Consider the following 23,961-nt stretch of genomic DNA (forward strand, 5'->3'; position numbering starts at 1 on the left):
TTATCTGGTCACAAGTGGTGAACCGAATAGCTTGAACCTTTCTGCCAGGGCTCTGCATGCAAGTACTGTCAAAACTGTTCTCAGTGATGAGTCAGTTTCTTTTTTTTTTTCCCCTCTTTTTTTTTTTTAATGACGAGTATGCAGCTAGTGTACCCATTAGAGTGTGCAGAGGGATGGCATAGAAATGAGGATACACATGTGTATGTATCAGATGCTGAAGAGCAGCGTTCTTGTTATAAATATAGCTCGGCTGTGTTCCTTCTTACATTTCAATTTTATAATCCGTTCCAGAAGATTTGGACAAAAATACTGTAGTGTAAGAGAGCATTAGTTTCTGGGTTCTTCAAATAATAATTCTTAGTAAGGAAACTAGTAAATAAACCTTTAAAGATGGGCAAGATGACATCTTCCCTAGTTCTAGGAATTGGACTTGGGGTATAGATTTATGAAAGGTAAAATAAAGGACAAGTAGAAGCAGGAACAGAACTGTATGTTTTATTTTTTTAGTTTATTGCTAAAACGTATGAATTGTCCTTTTTTGTTTGTTTTATTGGTGTGATTATATATGATCTATCTTTACATGTATACTTTTTAGACCTGGTGGGCCCACTGTGATTAAATGTTTGCTTTGAATACGTGTCCAGCATGTTAACTTTTCACAGCGGAAAGTTGTTAAATTCATTTTTATACAAGAGAGGCAAAAAAAGGGGAGGGGGGGGGGGGAAGGAGATTGTTAAATGTATGGAAACCCTTATTGGCTGAATTATATAACTGAATTCATTCAACATGCTCAGTGTATCTTGTTCTCCTTTCAGTATTGCCACTCTGTTCATCACCCCTTTTAGTGCTTTAGGCATATGGCATGCAGTACATCCAGGGAAGTGTCAACAATATGGCATATGTTATACATACTGATCTTGATACACCGTAGAAAATAATGGGCCTAACTTTAAAAGGCACGGTGCTAAGAATAGAGCATGCTGCAACATGCAGACAGTGAATCCGCCATGAATGTCATGTTTGAAGACAAAAAGAGCTGTATTTTTCATTACTTTTGTGGCTTGGTTTGTATTTTGGCATTGCTGCAAATGAAAAATACTACGGTCAGATGAGTACAGGCTGGATCTTCGCCCACCTGACGCTGGTACCACGGACCCTGTGAAGACTTGGGGGTCAGCTTGCGCAGAGATGGTGGCAGGGTCGGTGCCTGTGTGTATGGGCGAGAGGGAGCAGGCAGGGAAGGCAGGGAGCTGTGGGACCTGCCCGCCCGGTACTCCAGTGCCCAGGGCTGCCGTGTGGGCCGAGGTGGGGACAGGCAGGGATGTGTGCTTCCGACACCCATCTGCGGGAAGAGGGACGGGGATGGAGGATGTCCTGATGCGTTTCCAGGAGTCATTAGAGGGTCGCATTAGCTCACCACTTAGCTCTGTCTCTGCGCTGTAAATGAGCCTGCACAAGCAGATTGCTATGCTTACATTAAAACCACAGTGGTGGAAATGAGTCTTTCCAAAGACTCTTCCAAAGATCTGCCCATTAGGATCTGACTGCAAGATCAGGGCTCTCATCTGGACTCGGAGCAGTAAAATGCAGATGAAATGCTCTGTTTCTCATTTCTGGATCCTGGACTTCCTCAGCTCCCTGTTTCGCAGCGAATCTTTCGTCCCCGGGAACGCTCGTTTTTAAATTAGAAAAAATTTAAACAGAGGGTCCTTTGAAACACTCGGCCTGAAAATTGTTCCAGGGAGTCTCACCTTTAAAATAAATGATTCATACCGTCGTATAGGTGTATGTATATGTGTATGTCTGCGTTGCTGTTTATTGTGCTGCACTGGCCTGGCTCTGAAGCTATAATATCTGAAGTGCAGAGAAGCAGTGACTGGAGAAAGAAATATCTTCTTTCCAACAAAGACCAAATATTTGTCCGTTACCTCTATGGCCATTTTAGCAATTCTTGATATTCTCAGGACCGCGCAGATCACCACACGGATAAAATAGAACAACAAAATATTTATTTTTAATCTTTGTTGAATGCTGAACGTTTTGTGCATGTTTATGAGGGTTAAACATTAATAGCAGATGTTGTTAATGAATAGAAGGCTTGAGCCAGCTTCTGAGACCTTTTAGTTAGTACATGAATTTTCTGGTTGATGACAATACTTGTAACATGCCTAATTATGAAGTAGTGTTCTAATCAAGCCTTGAATAACTGAAGAATTTCCCCTCCTCTTTTGCGGTTGTTTCAGTGGCACACACACAGATCGCTTCAGTGCCTGTGCTTATTCTTAGTGATTTTTCTTTTCTTAGAACATTCATTGAGGTTTTTCCCCCAAGAAACACATTTATGTCAGCGCAGGAACGTGCACACACATGCACAGACGGCTACGCGTGCACGGCACGCGCGTCCCCTCCATCCCGTCCCCACCAGCAGCTGAACTGGTGCCAGCCTCTGAAGTTGTTGTCCCAGTTTGTCACACTTCCAGGTGAAGTACGTGAAAGTGATTATAGGTAATAAATATCTTTTTTTTTTTAACTTATTGCAGAGGCAGTTTTTCCCCTGTTAATGAGGGTAATTTGACTTGGTTGAAGGATTGCAGTTCTTAAGAATTAATGCAGCAATCCAATTCAAAGATTTAAAGAGATCTAAGATTTTTCACAGGTCGTGTGCTAGTGAATGTGCTCCTATCACATAGCAGCTAATGGACTTGAACAACAGTCTGTCATTTACTGTTACCTCAGTGTATAGCAGCTTTGCCCTTGATAGCAAGTATACTTTTCCAGCAGTGCAGGTTATTTAGTAGTGCGGTATATTTGTTAACACTTTTAAGAGACAGTATCCTATTTCTAACAGCCCTAATTACTGGATAAAGCGAGGTTACCTTTCTGACTTTCTTAATTACGTGTTTGGATCCTCATCTGCACAAGCCTGAAGTATTTTATGCTCTAATAGCCGACTCCTCATTTTTTTTTTTATTTGTCTCTACATTACACGTATGTAAAATAATATCTGTATTGCATTTTCCCTGTATCAATGCACAAAGGTTAATTACATAAATATGGAAGTGTTAGGCACTAGTCTCCATAAGGTCCCATTATTTTTAGGGATGCATTATTACCTTTTAACAGTGTTTTGTAATGACTTATTTGTAAATGCTGTTGGAAATGCTCTAATTTCTTGATCCTATTATGTTCCTGGATATTAAAAATCCTATTTTAAGGTAATTAGAACGATTCTCTTCTACTTAAATGTGTGTTCTCTAGACAGTGTCACTCTATACTCTGCATACAAGAACCTTTGTTCCTTAATTAGAAAAAGGACTAGAGCTCATTAATTGTGGGTACAAAGTGATGTCTGCTCAAATGGAGAAGCAATAATACAGTTTAAATAATGATTGATCCTACATTTTAAGTCTAATACTATTTCATACTGATAGTGATAAATAAGCAACGTATAATGCAGGTTCCAAAGCGTTGTGTTCAAATTTTTATTGAAAGATCTCTTTTTGCAAGGATAAACCTCTGTCGGGCACAATAAATAAAAGCTGGTTGGTACATACACAGCGTCTGCCATTTAGAAAAGTCAGCATTTGTCAACAGTCGCACCATAGTGATAGCTGAGATACTGGAGTTAACTCCACCCCATACTTTAGAAAATGAAATAATTGTGGTAGCTGTGCAGTTAAAAGCAGTTTGGATCTTGGCCTTACAGAGCTGTTACTGTGATGAAAAGAATATTTTAATTACTGCTCGCAAACAGGATGAGTTATAAATGTTTGAGTATTTCGCAGGGTGGTTTTTTTGGAGGATGGAGACAAGTGTACTTTGTCCTCTGAATTTTACCATCTCCCCATCATCCCCATGGGAAGAGAAGGACACAGCTTGGGAAGTTAAACCCGACACCCTTTACCAAAAGGCTTGTACTTATATGATGGCCACAGAGCAGTGGTGGCCCGAGATATGTACCACGCGTCGCCGGAAAGCAGGGCGAGTTCCCAGCGAAGGCTATCCCCAAAAATGAGGAACATGTTGGCGCTGAGCTTGGCTGTCCTGCTGCCAGGGTGGGATGCCGGGACCGTGTCTGTGTGGGTTTGGAGTTTGGGTCTTTTGTCATCTGAAGCTTTCCAAAAGTCAGAGCTGGGGAGGGCAGGTCGTTGGGATGTGCATCATTCGAGGGCGATGCCCCTTGGGCTCCTCAGCCTGCTCTCCATCTCCTCCACACACCCAGCGGTGCCTGCTCCTCTCGTGCCCCACCTTGCCTCAAAGACTTAAGAAAGAGAAAACCAGTCTCATTTTTCTAACCCTAATGAAAACACGCATTAACAAGGCAAAACGTTTCCTATGTGAAGAATAGGAAAGTTGGAAGATGGAGTCATTATGCTTGTTTTTCCTGCTAATAGTTTCACAAATCAAAATGGTGAATGCTAGAACGGGGTATATATTTCACTCAAAGCGTATCGGCACTGAAAGAACCCCAGAAAATGGGGGTTTTCTTGACATCCTTCTCTGCTGTATTCCTCTTGGTGGGAAAGAAAAATAGTTTTTAAAAGATAAAAAACCTGTTCTTCAATTGACTATGCAAAAATCTTATTGCAGTATTTATTCCAAACCTGCACACATAATGTTCAGTCAAGGAGAAAACAGCAAAAAACAGTTGTTGATGGACTTAGCAGAGAACTGGATTAAATAAGCATTAGTCTACTGAAGCTGATTACAGGAATATGAAAATGCAGTATCTTAATGGTACATATTTTCATGTGGCAGCTCAGTTGCCTTTCATTTTGCAGCTAATATGTCTATTCTTATGAGTCATTTACTTCTTTAATTACCTTTTGCAGGCAAGGCACCATGGTATATTAATGTGAATGATTTTTACTGCCAGTTTATCATACAATGCCCCAGAAGTTGAAAGGCGTAATTGACTTGGAAGAGCAGCTCATGAAGGAAACAATATTTAGTTGACAGTTTTCCTTGTACTCTCTGTTGACGTTTATGAGTTTACACTATGCTAAAGGAGTAATAAACACAATTTTCTTTCAATAACAGGAAAGAGTAGCTTTTAAAATACATTTGTGGAAAACAGATTCGTTCATTTCTTGAATAATATAAAATAATGTGTTTCCAGTGATGAGATGTATAGAAGATTGTCAATTGAATTAAACCTCGGAAGGTGCATTTATAACCTGCCTTAAAGCATTAGGGGTGCACATGAATCGAATCAATTTAATGAATATTTAAATTGTACACAGATTTGGATAAATCATATTCAGATCTGTGTGTTAGATACTTGGTGGCCTTCTCTTGCTGTCAGGTGTGAAAGTTTGAAGTGGGAATTTGAGGGACGGAGTGTCTGTTTCTGGAGATGGAAAACCACTCGTCAGAAAGCTCTTGATAAACCCCCATTGGGGGATTATTGCTGAAACTTTCTATAACTTTCCTGAAGCCACAGGCTTGAGGAAGGTTTAAACTCAGCTTTGCAATCCGTCAAAGTCCATTTTCTTCTGGAATGCTACTTTTATTGAAATGACCTTGTCAAATCGCAAATTCTTTTTTTCAAGCATCCCTAGGACCGTGCCCAGGTATGATTAATCATCCCATCCTGCTTTAATTAATTTAAGGGCACACATGCCCAGGGCGGGAGCGGGAAGCCGGCTGGCCAGGCGAGCGCTTCCCCGCTCGGCTTGCAGAGAGTTAAACTTTTCACAGTTTTCCCCGATTGTTTGCAGTTCAGCCCTCTGCAACATAATGAAAGTTTTCTAGCCATCTGTTGTTAAGCTGGCGGTGAGCAAGGCCAGTATATCCAAACAAAGTGCTGGCCTGCTGTAAACTGAACCTGTCAGTTTAGCATAGCTGGGCTGACCTCCCCAGGCACGGGGCAGCCGGCGGTACCAGGCACTGGCTGCGTGCTCGGCTTCCAGGGGAACTACTTGGGGGGACCGTGTTTACTTTTTCCACTTAGCGTTCCTCCCACAGGCTTGAACTAGTTTATACTAAATCTTTAAATTGACACTGGTTTTTTTTTTCCTATTCTGAACTTTTTCTTTTCTTTTCTTTTCTTTTCCTTCCCCCCCCCCCCCTCTTTTGGGGGAGTACCGAAAAAATCTATTAAAAGCCCATGGTTGCTGGAATTTGAGCTTTTTGGAGGTGATGTGGGGGGACATGGGACAACAACTTGGTGCATGCATGTGTGCCCGCGAGATTGTCTGTCAACAGAAAGAGTCGTGTTCCCAAGTATCCCGGCTTGCTTTCTAGCTCCTATTGTTCCCTTTGTTCTGTATTATTTAAGATCAGTTACTGATTTGCTTCTGAGGGTTGGGAATAACAGGCAAGGTAGAGCACAGCAACCGGCGTCTATTGTCTTCCTGCGAACCATGGTTGCATCCAGAAGCGGCTGGAGCAGCCTTCCTCCTGCTCCTGTTTGCGTCTGCCCAGGGGGGTGGTAGTTTCAGTGTAAAGTACTAGAGAATTTGAAACTTTCTGAGCAGAATTGCAAAGATCAAGCTGGAAATGCCCTTTACTTGGAGGGCTCTGGTGTTGGGGGTGGTTTTCCTTTCTCGTTGGTACTAAATAAGCGCTGGTTTGGCCTCCTCTCCTCTGCCTCTGTGCGTTTGTGCTTTTTCCAGTGTTGTTCCTCAGATTGCCTTTTTCCTTCCTACGTAAATGCTAGTGTATTTATTCCTATTTGGCTGGGAGGTAATACGTGTCATTTCCCTGCTAATATTCACCCAATGCAAGCGATTTTAACTGTTTTTAAGATTGGCAACAAAACTCGAAGTGCCTGTGCCAGTAAAGTGAGTATTAGGTATTACCTGTTTTCTGTGTTTGTTTTTTGGACTAGACTTACAGTAAATACCTTTATGCTACTGCTACTGCCAAAATCGTTCTTTCTGCTTTGTTTTCTACACTTGGGCTAGACCTGCTCGCTGGCCTTTGGCTGGTTTCAAGTGTGTTTTACTTACCTCATGATTCTTGGAAAGCAAGCCTGATTCTCAGTGACCCCAAATACTGCAGTTCTCAGTCAGGAGGAGTTTTGCCTGAGGAAGAGCTGCTGAATTTGTGCTGTGCATGAAACCAAGCTGCGCCTTTGAAAAAGCACATCACAGCCAGTCCATAGCTTCACAGTGTGGTGAACATGTACTGGAAGCTCTGGAAAAGCAGTAAAAGTCATTAAAAGTTGTACTTTGCCTTCCCAGAAGACCCCACCAAGGGCTTGTGCTGGTCCCCTCCAGGAGGGTGGGAGTGCCCAGGTGAAGGGATGCAGGGGTGCAGTGTTTCAGGTTACATCCCCTGCCATGTGTTTTCAGGGCAAAAGGAGTATGACAGTGGTGAAAACGACTCAATTTTAAATTAAAATGACTGCATTTTACTAGGAAACTCCATCCAGCTCTAATCTGTTTGTAAGGTGACTGACACATAAAGTGCTTTTTGTTTTAAGGTAGAGGGAAATACATTCAGGATAGAGTTTCTGGTATAAATGTCAGGTGCAACACAGTGCATGCTCACTCAAAAAGTCAAGCAGATAACCTTGGCATTTAGGGACATTGCCTTGTATAAAATGAAATTGTATTTTGTTTTTAAAAAGGAGGACTACATTAAGAGGTCACCTATTAGCTGTGTTTTTGCTAGCTGTCTGAAACTCAGCTCTACTGTCTATTAAACTCAAACCACTATGTAAACATTCCTGTGTTGTTCCTGGTCTCTACAATGGCCAAGGGGATCGGGTTTCACCTGCCTGCACATCTTCAAGCAATTAAAGCAATTAGCTTGAAGCCATTTCACATTCAAGGTCTACTGTGACATTCAAGTCCAGAAGAAGTCTAGGGGAAAAGAAAAAGGAAGACTATAGAAGGGCCACTGTGCAGCACACACAGACAAATAACCTGCGAGGGGGTTTTTGGACTTAGAGCGACTTCCAAATGTGGTCGTGAGGCTTTGCAGCGGGCATGCAAAGTTGCTACTGCGAAAGGGAAAGGATAAAGAAAAAGCACCTAATGATCCTTTAAATTATACCCAAGTTTTGCCTGTTTTGCACTGGGGGGGGGGGGAGAAATAGCAGCATGATTTGGAACGATATTTGTGTGAAATAATATGGTGTTGGTCTCATTTACTGACATTTCTCCTGGCATGGAGATCGTGTTTTCCTTCTCATTGAGGTAGGGATTTATATTTGGTGTTTACATTGTAAAACTGCACTCATTCTGGCTAATGTATCCGTTACAATGACATTCAGCGTTGAGTTTAGTGATTCCAGCAGTAAGTCTTGAAAGCTGCTATTTTTTAAAAGGTTGGAGCAGATTAGTGGTGACCTTAAAAGATTAAACTAGTACAGTTTAAAGATAAATAATCAGCCTTTAGCACATTAGATAGCTACATAAGCATGACAGAAGGTGACTTTCTTACAATACTTTCAGAATCCAGGAAGCATTTTTACATTTGTAACTTGACTAAGGCAGGGAATGGTGTTTTGCAGAAAGCGAGACATAAACTGATTGCACCACGTCAAATTGGTTAATACAGTTTTAAATCCACAGTTTTCCTGTTGGTTTTATTACGGAGAAGAGGCTAATTTTAAAAGCTATGCCTGCTGCAAAAGAAGATCTTGCTTTGCTGTCCCGGAGGGTGTTCTTAATCAGAAATAACCACAGGCTAAATTATAATGTGGAATCCTGCTGCCCTTTAACCTAACACTGCTGCTCGTTCAGTGTTTGTTAACAAACAGCTCTAAGTACAAAATTGTTTGAGAATTACTTTTTCATTATATTTGCTGACTTCAATTAGAATAAGAAGCTTATTTGGGGAAGAAAAATTAAAAATGTATGGGTTTCTAGAGAAAGTTGCAGCAATTGTTTCCCGGCAAGTGCCGTCTTTGGTACGTATCTGCAGACTCCGTGGCACACGTAATTCAATTTAAATAAAATTGTCTTCTGAACTAATATTTCTGCACTGGTGGGAGAGGCAGAGCTCAAGAGCATCCCAAGGCTCAACCCTTTGAAAGACGTACAAGCTAAAATGGTGGCAGGGGCTGAGGCCAGGGCCCCTCTTGCGCCTTGGGGGGGGATGTGATTCCCCTGTTTCCTAACGGAGAGGCGCGGATTCCCCATCCCTGTGGTGTTACGGAGGGCTGGGCTAGACGCAAGTGGCACAGTGTCTTATTTTTATTTCACTTTGAAAACATGTAATTGAAACGTACACTCAGCAAATTAATTGGTGAGTTGAAGGTAAGAACTGCTGAGTTAGTAGAAGACGGCACAAGCTCTCCTCTTTTTTTCCCCATAAGTTTACATGCTGGAGCGGAAACGCTGTGGTACTCAGAAGGGAGGTGATGCCTCTGTAAAGCAAATCTTTCCAATTTTTTTTTTTCCTAGCTTAGTCTTCTGTTTCTATGATCTGCCTTTTGAACTGTTTTTGTGGCTGATCAGTTCCACCTAATATGTCTCTTGATTTCTGCTATTGTAATACTCAGACGACATGCTGTTCTCTTCATTTTTATAAGCTTTAGATGCTCCTGCCTGTCATACTCTGGCGGTTTATCTTCAGCGTCTGGATTTGCTTTCAGACTTGCATGTCTATCAAGCTGCTGTTGCTTTGAATGTGAGATCAAAAGAAGATGAATTCCAGTAAAAAATTTCCTTGTATGAAGAAAAGATTGGGGGCCTCTGTAAACATCCCACTGACAGCTCCCAATGAGTTATTTTAGCAGAGCATTAGCACCCAGAATGACAGACAGTCCAAGACTACATGCTAAATAACAAATCAGTCCCTTCAGCGGCAGCAGCACGTTGCCACAACAGCAATACATTTTCTAAAGGAATCCTGTTCCTCTTTTTTATTGAATATGGCTGTTCGACTGCTCATCTCTTCACGAGCTGCCTTCGAGTGCCAGCCCCAGTTTACTTTTTCTTGACAATATCTGTGTCATGTCACCAATATGACAGAAGACAGGGCTTTGATAATTGGGTGGGGAGACGGTTAAGTTAGTCATCTCGAGTTAAATAGGTAGTTTGTTTTAGGGAGGGGAAGGAGACGACAAAGAAGGGAAAGCATCTGCCTGAATGCGAAACACACGCTTTTGGAGATGCTGGATGCAAGTCTTGTGCCCGAGACAAGTTGCATTTTTTGGGTGGTTGTTTATATTTCAATTCACGCAGTTAGAGAAAATAGCTCTGAAGCCCGGCCAGCCTCGCAAGCAGATTTTAAGAGCAAGTTACAGCACTGTAGAGGGTAGGAAAGTCAAGCTTGGCTGAACTTATGTGCAAATATGAATTTGCCTAGATGCAGAAGCGAGGTGTGCTTTTTGCCGCTGTTTGGTCTGGTTGGGGACATAATTAGTTCTGCATGTTTCTGCTTACAGACGGGGAACTTAATAACACAGAATTGCTAGATCTTTGCGCCTGGTGTAGTGCTACAGCCAACTTCGAGATTACCTGCGAGCTCCAGCCGATCTCGCCACTTGGCAAGGGAAGAATTAGGGAAGGAATGCTTTGCGGTTTCTTTGTCATTTAGTAAAAGCAGAGGTTGCTACTGTGGAGGAAGAGACCCGGTGGCTGCCGGCGAAGGGCAGTGCTCCAGCGCCGTCTCCCTCCAGCCTGCGCTCCGGCTGCACAGCACTTCCTGTTTATTCAAACATCTTTTTACCATTCTTCAGCCCCCGCTTCACAGAAACAGCCAGAAACACATCTCCAGCGCGAAGACGGAAATCTAAAGGCAGACAGTAAGAGCTTACTCTGTTAAACTCTTCATTTTCTCTGTGAGCGCTGAGAGAAAAGGAGCATGCAGGCAGGGCTGAACTTTTTTTAACTTGCTGCCTTGCGCGGGCAGCTTGGCAGTGCAGGAGAGGGGAATTGCTTAGGTTTAAAGCAAAAGAAGCCAGTTCAGGTTGTTTACTGCGGTGTTGACAACGAGGGTGGGTTTTTTGGCATGGCTTCGGAGAACCATGGTGAGGACTAAGTCCTCTGTCGGGGCGCCCGTCGCCTTGCAGCGTCCCTCTGGAGCGGGAGCAGCCGTGTGTCATCGTCCCTGCTGCTCGTCGGGTGCTGCGGCTTCTCCTCGCACTTGCACAAGTGGCAAAAAAAAAAAACCAACAAACCCAAGAACAAAAAAAAACCTCCAAGAAAAGGAAACGTGGCTGCTCTTCTGGGCAGCAAAAGAGAGAGGTGCAAGCCCGCCGAGTCGCTTTTTGTTTTCCGCAAATTGTTTGCATCGTGGCTCTGGCACCGCTTGTGAACCAGCCTCGCTAATATTTGTACCAATTTCATGCTAATAAAAATCAGGCTGCTGAGACAAGCATGGCTATTATCTCATTCATATTACTATTGTTTAGACCTGTGGTACTACAAAAAGAAAGGGAAAGCATGCTCATGCCGGGTAATGGTTGTTAACTTCTCACGTGAGGGATTTTCTCTGCAGTTTTTCAGTATTAATGATTGTTGTATGAATGGTCTTCAGGGGTTGTTGGAAGATAGCGTAGATCCTCTGGGTAATTCATGTTGCAACACATATGCTGGATTCTTCCCTCTCTGTTCAAGTGACTTAAAAAACTACTTGATACTTCTCGGTTGTTTCTCCCCCCTCAAAAGTCCACTGAAATTGCAGGTAACTTGGTTTTTTGGTAACCATTCGTGGTGCTTATATAGTGTGAAACATAAGAGAAAATGGAAAATATGCTGCCTGCCCTATGGAGAAAACTTTTCAGGCTTTTCCTGCCTCTCCGAGATCCAAATACACTTCAAAATTTTAAACTGTAAACCCCCGTCTTCCTAGAAAAGAGGGCGAGAGAGAGAGAGAAATCAAGCTGTGTGTTCAGCCAAACCGCAAGTACAACAAACATATTTTTAAAATATATTGCTAGTCTGGCTTTTTAATGTTCAGAAGTTGTTCTACTTTGCAGGAAAAAAAAATGGTGTTTGCAACTGCCTTAAGGACAATTTGTTTAACAGTAGGAGTAATTGCATGGGGAAAATGGAAAGAGTGACTGAAGTTATTTACTCAGATGTTAGTGTAGGTGTGGGGCAGAAAACTCACTGTGGGAACAGTGGGCTGCTTTTCTTGGTATCTTAGTCTATTTGATGACCATCAAATTTCCCAGCTCACTGGTTTTGTTTTTTCTGGATGGCATGTTTGATTATTTATCAGAAGGGAAAGGGAGTAGCTGAAGCAAATAAACATGTGACCGAGCTGTGTTTTGTTTTCCACTCAGAAGGCCATGCCCTTTAACAGATATACAGAAAATAATAAACGTATTGTTTTATGATAAAAGGAAATTATGTGTATCATTTTCTTTAGCAAGGCCATTAACCCCTTGTGTTCAGTGGTCTCCGCCTTCTGGCAGTTTATTGGGTTTGCAGCTGGGAATTAAAGGCACTTAAACCCCCCTCTTGTTTGGAACGTTTCCACGGATTACTGCTTCACCCCTTTGGATTTGCTGGATTTATTACATAGTCATTTCTGCCTCAGCACATCCCCGGTCCTCTCCCCAGTCCTACTTGGGGTACGACTGACTAAATGAGAGGCCCTTTGAATTTGTAGAAGGGTGCTGACTTCTGAAGAAAACCTTGGAGAGTGCTGCTGGGATCTTTTTGCTGCCGATATTGGTGTCTGTGCAGTGTGAGGGGTTGCAGCTGTATTTGGTCCATTACAGGCAGTGTCAATTTATGTGATTCTTTTTTAAATGCCAGGTGTCTAGCATGTAGTGTGTAGTATTTCCTTTGTAATACCAGCTTAGGACAATGCTCATTATCTTCCCTTGAAAAAAAAAAAACCCAAACCTATAAACTAAATCACTGTCAGGAAGTAAAATACAGGTTTGCCTCATCTCTGGGAAGCATGTTGCATGCTTTAGCTGCTTTTATGGGATTAAAAGAAACAAGTTAAGACTGTCATGCACATGAAAGGAAACCGAGATGTGGTTTGTTTCACATTGTTCAGGTAGGTATAAATTTAATAGACTGACTTGCTTTCAAAATCTCTCTTTGTCTCCCCGAATCGCATGTTGGTTCCAGCGCGTTGATGAGCTCTGTGGTCTGTAAATAGCGCCTGACTGCCGCTGCCCCATAGGTGCCGTATCGGCAGGAGGGTTGTCCTCCTCAGGGACATAGATTCCCTCTACGGAACGGCTTCAGATCAAAAAAAGGAAAATTTGCCTGGTATCTTGAAGGTGCATTCAAGTATGCGCATTGCTGGTGGATCTGGGAAGGTGAATGCTTCTCCCGCTGGAGAAGGGGCCCAAATGGGTGGCAGGGACTGAAGCTGTGGGTTTAGTTTTGAGGGGGGAAAAAAAAGTCGGTCAACATATCAGGGAGAGGAAGGGCTGGCAAAATAAGGACCTGAAACTTAAATGTGATACGAAGAAGAAAGAGGAAATGAGCAGCTTGGGGCCAGGTGATGTGAGCAGGGGCTGGGCTGGGCTGGGGGACATGGCCAGCCACCCTGTGCCCAGCAGCTCCCCGAGGGTTGAGGGGGCTCAGGATGGGCTGAGGAACGGGGTTTGGGGTCAGCGGTGCAGGATAGAGGTACCCGAGAGGGCAGAGGAGCAGGAGCGGTTGCATCCTGTCGGACACGGGGTCTCTCCAGCCCTGGCTGTAGTCCTTGGACAGAAGCCCGTGAAGGACAGTTAGAGGACCTGTCCATGGGGGAAAGTTTCCTCCTAGCCTCCAGCAATTAAAGGTTGGCTTGTGCCCTGAAGCATAAACATTTGTACCCTGATTTATATTTTTATCTTTCCAAAGGTAGCTGTAAATGCTCTCATTACTATCTGTGCAATTGTCTGATCCTTTCTTTGCATCCTCCCCGTGCTCTTGGCACTGGTGATATCTTGTGACAGTAAGTTCCAGAGAGTAATTATGAGTTGTGTATTAAGAAAGAAAAAAAAAAAATCCCTTTATCTGCTTTGATTTTTTTTTTTGGTTGTTGTTGCTTCCTGACTTCATTCAATGTCCCCTTTCTCTTGCATTATGAGAAATGGCAAATAGCGCCAGATGTACCTTCTCAGGCCAAGTCACAATTTGTGTACTTTTATCATCTCCCCTCTTACTCATCTCTTGCTAAACTAAACACTCCCACCCTTATCAATCTTTCCTCATATCTGCCGAGGCCTCTAATAATTTTTGTCGCCTCCATCGGAACCTCGCCTATTTTTGCTTTACCAGAATCTTTTAAAATTAAGGTTTTTAGAAGCTATTCTAAATTAGGTTGTGCCATAGGCTTGAGGTGCAGAGATGTGATTTGCAGCATTAGTTTCCCATGTTTTGGGCTGTCCCAATGTTTCACTTCCTCTGTTCAACAGCAGCGAGCATCTGATGGTGCGCGGTGAGATGTCCACAGTCAGGGGCTTTATTTCATGGGTCTCTGAGTGCAAGTTTGTCATACAGTGTTTTGGAAAACAAGCTTAAAATATGTTCCCTGTTTTGTTGACCACACAGGGAAGCGCACAAGCAGCTGTATGCGATATACTATTTATGTTGTAGCAACAAAAAGGCACTCTTCCTTCTCCCCCCCACCTTATCCCTCTTCTCTTCTCTATTAAAAAAGATGAGAACTTCCCGTGCTTTTGACATCCAAGAAAAACGTGTCTCAGCAGTGAATAGTCCTCCAAATATTCAAAGGTCTGGTTCACTTTTGGATAAACACAGTAGTTCAGAATCTGATCTTGAGCCTACAGAAACGAGCTGGAAATCCCATAAGATTTTTTTCATCACCCAGACATAGTTCTGTTCTGGTTCAGTTTGCATGGGGAGCCAAGATTTGTATCCTTTCTCATTTTACCAGGATGTGTTGGCCCATCCCTCCTTTCTTGCTGGTACAGACCGCTACATGCTGTGAATCTTGACATGCCAAAATAAAGAGAGCCATTTTTAATGTTTGGGAACTTTTTGCCAGATGCTTTTTAAATGGCTTTGATGAGTCTTGACTGTGACTCTTTAAAAAAGGAGACAGAAGGTGTTTTTACAGTGTAACCGCCTGAGGATTTCATTTGTGCCTCAAGAACGGGATTTTTGTAGCCATTGTCGCTGTTGTGGCTGGTTCAGGGCTCGCACCTTTCTGGTGTTTCCTGAGCTTGACCTCTTACCCTGCTGCCTCTTGCCGCCTGCCCCCTCCCATCCCGCTTGCATCTCTGGGTATTTGAGGAAAATACCTCCACCACCTTTCCTGCCAGGTTGCTGGAATTCATGAATTAAAATTAAAATTAATACAAAATTAAAATCAGGTGTTTTGGAGGCAAATCCCTGTTGTCCCCCTGCATGGGGCAGGGTCCCCGCGGCTGCAGAGCTGAGGTAGCAGGCAGGGACCTTGCCAGCCATGGGATGGGCTGCGGGGTGGCTGGGCAGGAGCATCGAGTCTGCTCGTCCTCCTGCTGGCAGAATTAACCTCAGCACCCACGGGGATGAAGCATAGCAGTGCTGGGGCCCAGGCAACTCCATCCTGTGGGTTTGGAAGAAAGGGTTTCTGTTTCCAGTGCCTTTTTCTGGAGGGGATCTCCTCAACTGATAGGCAGGATCTATTCCAGAGGAAAGAAATTAAGCCTGCTGGAAGAAAAATAAAGACTCATCTTCTTTCCTTATGACTGAACTATTCTAGGAGATGCTTCAGCATGAGGCACGTTGCCAGCTCCCTTGCTCCAAGCCTGCCCCCACCACATCAGGGACAGGATGTGAGCCGGGGTTTGTGCATGTGGACCTCCAGGTCCCTTCACTTTTTTCAGCATGGGAATCACCCATTAGTCACTTGGCTAGATCCAGTCCTCTGCGTCTAAGCAAAGCCTTCAGGGCCAGCTGATCATTTTATTCGAGTAAAGGATTGTTGCTGAAGCTCTCCTCTTTGACGAGCTGGCTGGTAGCCCCTTGGATGGAGCCAGCCTTGCAGAGGAGCTGCAGCTGAGCGAGGCACTGGGTACAGGCAGCCGGCAGCATCTCCCCTGGCTTGCAGCATCCCTCTGCTGCACCTGTGGAGTGGAGCTGGGTATAGGGTAGATGGAGGAGGATTATTTAATGAAACAAGGAAATAGAGGATGAGATGGGGATGGAGGTGATTTGAATCCAGGGCTGGCGAAGAAGCTGGATAGCAGGGCTGCTTCACCAAGTTACGTCGGATCCTAGCTGTGTCCCATAGCAGAGCCCTGTGTCGTGCCTGTAATCATCCCCAGGCTTCCCCGCTGCAGTGCCAGGAGCAGTGTTGGGGCTCTTGGCCTTGGCTCATTTTGATGTGTGGTGCATAGGGTCAGGATGGTGGGAACGGGGAGGGAGCACGTAGCAGCTCGTTTCGCAGTTCTGGAGGAAGATGAAAGAGCTGGGTACAAATGTCAGAGGGAATAAGTGCTGCAAGAACATCTGCTTCTCTTTTTTGCATCTTCTACATTTTATTCCTCCTCTTCATTTTGGTTCCTTTCCTATTCTCTCTAGTTGGTTCTTCTCACCTCCCCCTGTTCTGTTCCTCCCAGAGGAACAGCACTACCCACTGCTGTCGCTTTGCACTATTTTTTTTTCCTTTTTGCATACTGCTCCGCTCCTTGCCGGTTTCCACACGTTGTGCGGCTCCTCAGCCTGTCGGAGGAGAGCTGCAGCAGGGCTCCCCTCCAATGTGTCTGCCTCCTACCACCGCTCCTCTACATCTGCTGCTCCAGGAGAGGAGGGTGTCGCAGGAGAGGAGATAGAGGAGGCAGGAGTGGGAGAGACATGAAGCAGCTCTGAAGCTCGGGTGCATCCGGGCTTCCGAGCTTGTGAGCTGCATCTTGCCGCTCTGCTGGGAGCAGCTGTGGAGTGGAGCGGGGTGTGAGGACAGATGGGAGCTGAGAAAGAAGAGAGATTGCTGGCTGAGTCTGAATTCCCCCTCATCCCACCCGGGAGAACAAAGGTACTTGCCTTGTGAGACTAAATGGAAGCAAGAAACCCTTCTGAGAGGTGGGCTGTGCCTCCGCTGGGAGAGGCCCCTTTAGCTACCAACCAGGCGGTCCCTCAGTGCCTAAAGCCATTGTGAAACTCGGGGGAAAAATAGATGGTGGGAGAACTGCATGCCTGATGCTGCAAAGCCATGCTTCGCCTAAAACACGGTGGGGAAAGCTTAGGAGCAATCTCAGCTGTGTAAGGATCACCGCTCTCTGTTACTGCTTGGAGGTCAACACAGAAGGTCTCGCTTCTGGAGTCTGGGACTGGGGTAGCATTATGTTTTCTCCAAGGGTAGAGTTTGCCCTTAAAATATCTTCTGTCTCATCTCTCTCTGCTCGTTGTGTTGTGTTTTGCTTTTTAATGACCATAACTGAAATAACGGACAGATGATGCTGTCGGCTGGCGAGTAACTTTCCAGATTTACTGCTTGGACACTTCAGATGGCTGCAGGACCATCTCTGATTTCTGGGAACACTTCCGTTCTCCTTTCTCAAGTTGCTTTCCTGATGGGCAGCTTTGTCCACCCGCCCAAAATCCTTAGGAATCTGTAGAAACACATGGGATTTTGTTTTGTGCCCTTCTTGGAACTTCTGCGTGCATGCTTCTCCATTTCGGAGGAAGCCGATTACTGCACAACTGCCCTGGGAATTGGCAGTCAGACAGGATGCCGGTTTCTTTTGCATCCTTATGTGTGTTGCTCGTCTCCCCACCCTCCAACGTACATACCTTTCCATACGTCCTGCAGTTCCCTGGATCAGTCTTTCCATGCCTGATAAACCTCAGGTGCCGAAACAAGCTTCTCCTGGTGTTAGTCAGGCCCATTATAGCTGTAGGTCTTCATATTTCATTAATAGCTGATGGATATTAATATCGGTTGGAGCAGATGGGAAGGGAGGAGCTTGAGCTCTTTTTCTTCAGTAGAAATAGGCTGCTGGAAAAACAGTTGGAGAGTTGCTGCCTTGTTGTACTGGCTGCAGCGGTGGAACAAGTTAGCAAGAGGCTCCATACGACTGGATCCTGTTACTGTTTTCCTTATGTACTAACGCTGTAAGCAAGTATATGGCATTTAAGCAGCATTTCTATTTTTAAAGTTCTACCCTGTTTTTCCAGTGTATTTCCCGTCCCCAGCCCCGAATTGGGAGTTTCTAGCCTTCTAGCCTACGTTTTTACCCTTCGAGCAGAACTTGCCTGAAGAGGATGGTGAAACCGAAAGATTGAGCCGCTTGCGTGAAAATGTTGAATTACAACAGTAACTCGGGTGATAACAGTGCCGGATGTTCTGGGCAAACAACAGCTGGGCAAACAAGTCATGTTCTGTCTATCTTGCAATAAAATTGTCTTGGTCATCTTAAATACGTACTTCCCCCCCCCCCCAACCCCCGCCACGGTGCTCAACTCGTTGGGAAACATTAAATGGTTGCCACTTCCCTAAGCACAGGGAGAGGGATTTTCGGTGGGGCTTCCCACTTACTCTGCGGCATCTTTGAATGAAGCAGGCTTGATTCATCTCACAGTGAATGTGCTGTTAAAATTTTTCTTGGGTTAGGTGTCACCCAATGTTGGCTCCCAAATATCATCCCAAGTTTGTACAATGTCTCTAAAGTACAGTGTTTCAGTTGCCTTTTTACTGGTCTCTGTTTTACACCAGAAAATCTCCTTATCTCTGGGTGATTTCCTAATGGATAAGAAAATAGCTCAGGAGTTCATTTACTGTATCTTGCATTTAGGCGTAGCACCAAGCAGAATCAAGATGACTCAGTTGGTAGTGAGCCTTTTACTGGTGTCATCCTTTCAAATCCCTGTTGATAGTGACCAAAAACCATGGCACTCAGAAGACTTGCTTGCTAGGGGATGCTTTTCTTTCTCTTCCTTCAGTAAGTGGGAAGATTTCCTATTTGTATTTTGGTGCAGAGAGGAGGAGGATTGCCAATGCTGTGTGATTAGCTGCTGGAGGCCAGGATTGGCATCTGGGTCTGGTTGTCCCAAGCAGCCATGTCCAGGCTTGCAGGCTCTTCAAGCAGCGCAGATAGGTGGCACGTAACATGGCTGCTGGTAATCACAGGCCCAGGTGTCTGAAGCACCTCTGTGGTTCCGGGGGCTCTTGGTGTCTCTACCTGCCGGTCCTGTGAAGGGAGCACACAGTTGCCTGGATGCACAAACATGAGCTGGTTTACCACAGCCTCCGGCAATTGTTCACTTGCAGAAGTGCAGTGGTGGAGATTTAGGATGTAACTGGCAGTGAGGAGGAATGTGTGAAAAGAGCTTGGAGATGTCAGAGCACCCGCTCGTGAGGAGAGGGCCACGTTAGCAGAGCTGTTGGCTAGCAGTAAACAGTCCTGGCACCCTTGTTTCAGGACTTGGCAGCAGCAGGAGTTGAACCGGGTCCAGCTTTACTCTCTACTGCCTGTTCAGTAAGTTGAGGACAAGGCAGATGATTAAGGAAATGTGGGGAAACTGCTACAGAAGCTTTTGGAAAGATAAGAGACTTTGGTCTCCATGTCTGACAGTCTGGCACTTCTCACTAGCATTGAATTCACATGCAAATCAAAGGCAACATCAACTCCCACAGGAAGCTTTATTAATGTACAGGCCTGCTTGCGAATCTCCGTGCTGATGAAGGTTGTGGGACTGACTTCACTCTCAGATTAATTTCCCTGTCTATCCTCGCTTGAGCGCTGTGCAGCATCGGCAGCCTCAGCAGTGCTCCCACGCTGGCATCCAGTGATGGGCTCCACGCAGGAGTGGTTGCTGCGTGGAACCAGAGAAGGGGGTAGAGGTATGATGCTTGTCGGCTTGGATTAAATGGGATGTGCTGGCATAATGAGGGCACACGTCCACCAGGCTTCAACCGCCATCAGCAAATTAATTTCATGAAGGCACTCCAAATGGGCTTGAAATATTTTGCATATAAGCAGAAAGAGGGCTGGTGCTTCCCAGACTGAGCTAGCCATCTTTCTTCTACACATCCCGTCATGTGTAAGGAGTGCGGATGAGACTTTGAAATGGCAGGGGTAGTGCTTGGTCCAGCGTGGGAGGGAGGAAAGGCTGAGCAGGGAGATGTAGAAAGGCAAAGGGACTTGGGATCCCTGGGTTCACCATACTACCAAGGACGCAGTAGCTACTTGATGCAGATGTTCGGTAAGAACCAGATCTGAGCTATGAATGACCTTCTGCGTCTTAAACCGAAGCTCATCTGATGCTTAGCTTTTATTGCTGTCAGTTATTTATAAGCAGAAGAGCAAAATCTTGAGAGAAGAGAGATGGGAAATGCCATTTCAAGCTGCAATCCCCTGAGCTGTCAGCTCACCGCCATCTCACCTGCGCCTGCCCCTCCGTGTTTCTCTCTTTGCTCTTCCAGTATCCATGATCCTCCCTCCAGCCAATTCATTTGTTACTCTCATTCTTTTTAATTCTTTCCTTCCCCCCGCTCCACCCTCCATGCTGGTCCCTCCCTCTTGCCGTCGCTGGTCCCACCAGATCTCAGCGCCAGGACAAGTGCCAGCGGACATGGAGCAGGGTGGTGTAGATGTCACCTGGAGCGGAGAGCCTGCACAAGGGTGGGTGTGCGGGGATGTGGGTGCTGACAGGTGGGACTGGAGCAGGGACAGAGCTCTGGCTTTGCTCCATCAGAGCCTTGCCATTGCGAGCCTGGCCCTGAGGGCAGAGATCTTCATCGGTGTGGGGTCAGCTGTGGTAAGGGCTTGTGGTAGTGTGGTAGGCCCCCACCAAGCTGCCTGCACAGGGCTTCGTGGCCAGCTCGAGTAGAAGGCAGGCATTTCTTGCATGGCTACTTGTTCTGGGAATCTTCAAAAATTTCTGGCAGCCAATTTTAGTTGTGCAACCTCTCAGCTGCCAGAACGGATAGAATATGATCATATCACATGAAATGCATGCAGGGTCTGCTATAGCAACTGTATTTCAAAGAGACAACACATATGGTGACTGGTTCTTTTTGGAATAATATCTATAAGTTGATGATGTTTTATTCAAAAAGGCTGTAGCTTGAAAGGTTAGGGATGTTCTGATTGTTTAGTGTATGATTAAAGAAAGGCTTCTGTGGTTTTTTTGGCCTATTGAATCTAATTACTGGGAACTAAAATGATCATTTGATTGCACATTTACCTGGAATTATTCTTCTGCAGAGCCAGTCTTAATAATATATAATAATATGTTGCGCTTGTACTGTATAGCGCTTCTTGTCTGAGCAACTCAGAGTGCTTTACAAGTATTCATTAATTAAATAAGCCATACAATACCCCTTTTAAGTAGGTGAGTATTTGTTGCCCATCCCCTTAAGTCTTGTAGGTTTTATTTCTGCTGCCTCTGCCCACCCTTGAAGATGCTTTAACAGCTAAATAAGCTAATTCAATAAAAATATCATTTTTTTAACCATACTTAGCACTTTCTGCATAAAGGTTTCCTTTGTTGCATTGTATGAATTGGTAGGCTGCAGGGTCTTCTGGTGCTTGATGCTGAACCGACGGCGGGGGTGGTTGTGTGTGTGGGAGCACAGATGCATGCCCGCCCTGGTGTGTGCCCATGCCCGGCAGCTCCTCGCACCCCTCGTGGGGACATGGACCATTTTAGAGATGCTGCAGGTGCGCTGCGCTCCAACCAGCTTGAAATGCAAAATCTGATTTTACCTTCATTGCACCAAGCTCTGTTGGAAATCACATCCACCCTTAAAGAGTGTTTCTGATCCAGTGGAGACTTGTTATTAAATTTGAAAGGAGGGCTCGTTGCCAGAGTGTGGTAAGGTCTCTCCTCCCTGCTTGCCCTGGCATGCAGGCCGGCAGTGGTGGTTCTTCAGCCCCCTTGGGCTGCTGAATGTCCCTTCAAAAGTAAAAAGATTGGTCTAGGCCATAAAATAACAAGGTTTTACTGGGGGGTGGCGGATCCGAGTTTGCAGTCCTTAGTGTCAAACCTTTCCCAGCGGTTCTGTGCTGAGATGAAACACTTTGCAACTTGGAGAAGCAAGTGAAACCCAAAGCATATCTGACTCCTTAATTAAATAGGTATTAATTAAATCACTCAGAGAGCATACACAGTAGGAGTGGGGAAGGCTTTTTCCCTCCTTCCATGTAGGCATCTTGCAAAGGGACTATTTTTCTTGTTTTACATTAATGAAGTCTTCAGCCTTCCCACTTTTCCACCTACGCATGTACTGAACGTCTCCAAGGAGACCAAGAAAGCCCGAGTCCGGTGCTGGTGAATCCTCCGGAAGCAGCAGGGTCGGGTCTCACCAGCGGAGAGACCGCTGTGCCACAGCTGTGCCACAGCCCATCTTGCAGGGAACATCCTTGCAGTCCCCTGGCTGGGCGGCCAGGAGGGAGCTGGGGCAGGGACTTGCTCCTTGTCCTGCTTTCCCCTATGTTTTGTCTCTTCCTGCTTTCTTTTCCCCACCTGATGGAGAAATCGGGCCTTGCAGAGGGGCTGGCTCCAGTGTCCAGGGATGCTTTTCCCTTACTTTGCATGAAATTTTGCAATAATCCCCCACCATGTGATGCTCTGCTCGTGCTTTTGGGATCATGTCCCTTGCCCCTCCATCCCGTGAAGCCGCACTGTCCCTTTGCTGCTCTGCCCCCTCCTGTCGGAGTCCCCACTGCTGGTCTGTCGCAATCTCTTGGTGATTTTGGGGGTGTGAAATGTTGTCTCTGCTTTTCATTGCATTCACTCCAGCTCCTCACAGCTTCCTCAGCCTTTAGCACGGTACCTCGGGGGACTCGGCATGGCTCCGTCTGCCGCTGGCTCTCCTCTTCCTCCCACCATAGCCTTCCAGAAACTTCACAGACTTTCTCTAGTGCTCAGGAGAGCAGACAGTGATATATGACTGCCCTCTTCTGTAAACCAGACCTGACCCACTGGAGAAGAGGAGCATGAAAGCCATTAGCACGTGAGCCTACCTGGCAGCAAAGAAGGGTATGAGCCACTCCAGGCAGGGGATAAAAATAACCGTATGGTGCTCACCAGCGAGATTCCTGCAGTTACTCGAGGTTCCCCACAGGAGCTGAACATCAACTACTGCTGTTTTTCTCCATAGTCAAAATGGGAAATCCAGCAGTGGGATCTCGCCCCATTGCTTGCAAGCATTGAGGGTTTTTTTTGTGGAAGCCACTGCTTTCCTCAGTGGAGGTGCTTCGGGAGCAGAGTGGTACCCCATGACCAAGGGGTGCCTTGACCCTATGCCATGCATGTAGCTCCCCACACCCTGTCTGCTGTAAACTCAATTTTCAAACCTCTTTCCTTGCAGGCTCTCCAGGTGGCACGGCAGCTTCTACTGCAACAGCAGCAGCAGCAACAGCAGCAGCAGCAGCAGCAACAAGTTAGTGGATTAAAGTCTCCGAAGAGGAATGACAAACAGCCAGCCCTTCAGGTAAGGGGAGCCTGTGTGCCTCCATGAGGGGCTGAGGCTTGTAAAAGCTGAACAAATGCGTCTTACTTGTGAATGTTGGGATGGGACCTTCAGGAGCTTCCTCCCAGTGAAGTCCACAGGGCAGCTGTGGCGTGAGGACCGGTGCTAGGTGCTCTTGAAAATCCCACCCACGGCGTATTTACAAGTCGTGAGCACGTACTTTTATTAGTGTCTGGTAGGGCTGGATCATGACAAAATGGAATAGCTTTTGTTACCGTGTCAGTGTGCATAGGAGATTTGCATTAACATTTCTGTTTGATTGCTGTTCCGTTTGTAGTCTGTGTTCACTCAAACCGTTGATTTGCTGTGTCAAGGATATTGGGAAATACTAGGATATCATATCATCAGAGTGTTTTTTCCCCTTTTATTGTCTGCTGATTTATGGACATCTTCAGAAATAAAATCTAAATATTATCGGGCTTTGTGCTGTTATGAATTCAGAAAGCTAAAACCAATACAGCATTCCCAAACAGAAGATGTATGCACACATATGCAGCTTTGGAGTACATTCTGCTAGTCTTGCGGGATAAATCATGGGAGTTAAAGACAAGAAAGACCTATTAGGTCATGTATCACATTTTCTTTTTTTTTTTTTTCTTTTTTTTTTTTTTTTTTGCTATTCTAGTGTTAGAAATTCCAAGTGGTGGTGGGACCACTATTATTTTCCTTCAGACGGTT

The 23,961-nt window shown here is 45.2% G+C and overlaps 1 protein-coding gene across 12 annotated transcripts in view; it reads left to right on the forward strand.

The window, feature by feature from the left end:
- The window catches only part of FOXP1 (forkhead box P1), a 391,241-nt gene that overhangs the window by 253,835 nt on the left and 113,445 nt on the right, over positions 1 to 23,961 (forward strand). For all 12 annotated transcript variants that reach the window (XM_072876061.1, XM_072876057.1, XM_072876058.1 and 9 more), the window contains one exon: positions 23,122 to 23,244. In XM_072876061.1, coding sequence (XP_072732162.1) covers positions 23,122 to 23,244 — 123 coding nt within the window. The remainder of the gene's footprint in view (positions 1 to 23,121; positions 23,245 to 23,961) is intronic.

The sequence above is a fragment of the Ciconia boyciana genome, chromosome 11 (assembly GCF_034638445.1).
Source record: "Ciconia boyciana chromosome 11, ASM3463844v1, whole genome shotgun sequence".
Taxonomy (NCBI): domain Eukaryota; kingdom Metazoa; phylum Chordata; class Aves; order Ciconiiformes; family Ciconiidae; genus Ciconia; species Ciconia boyciana.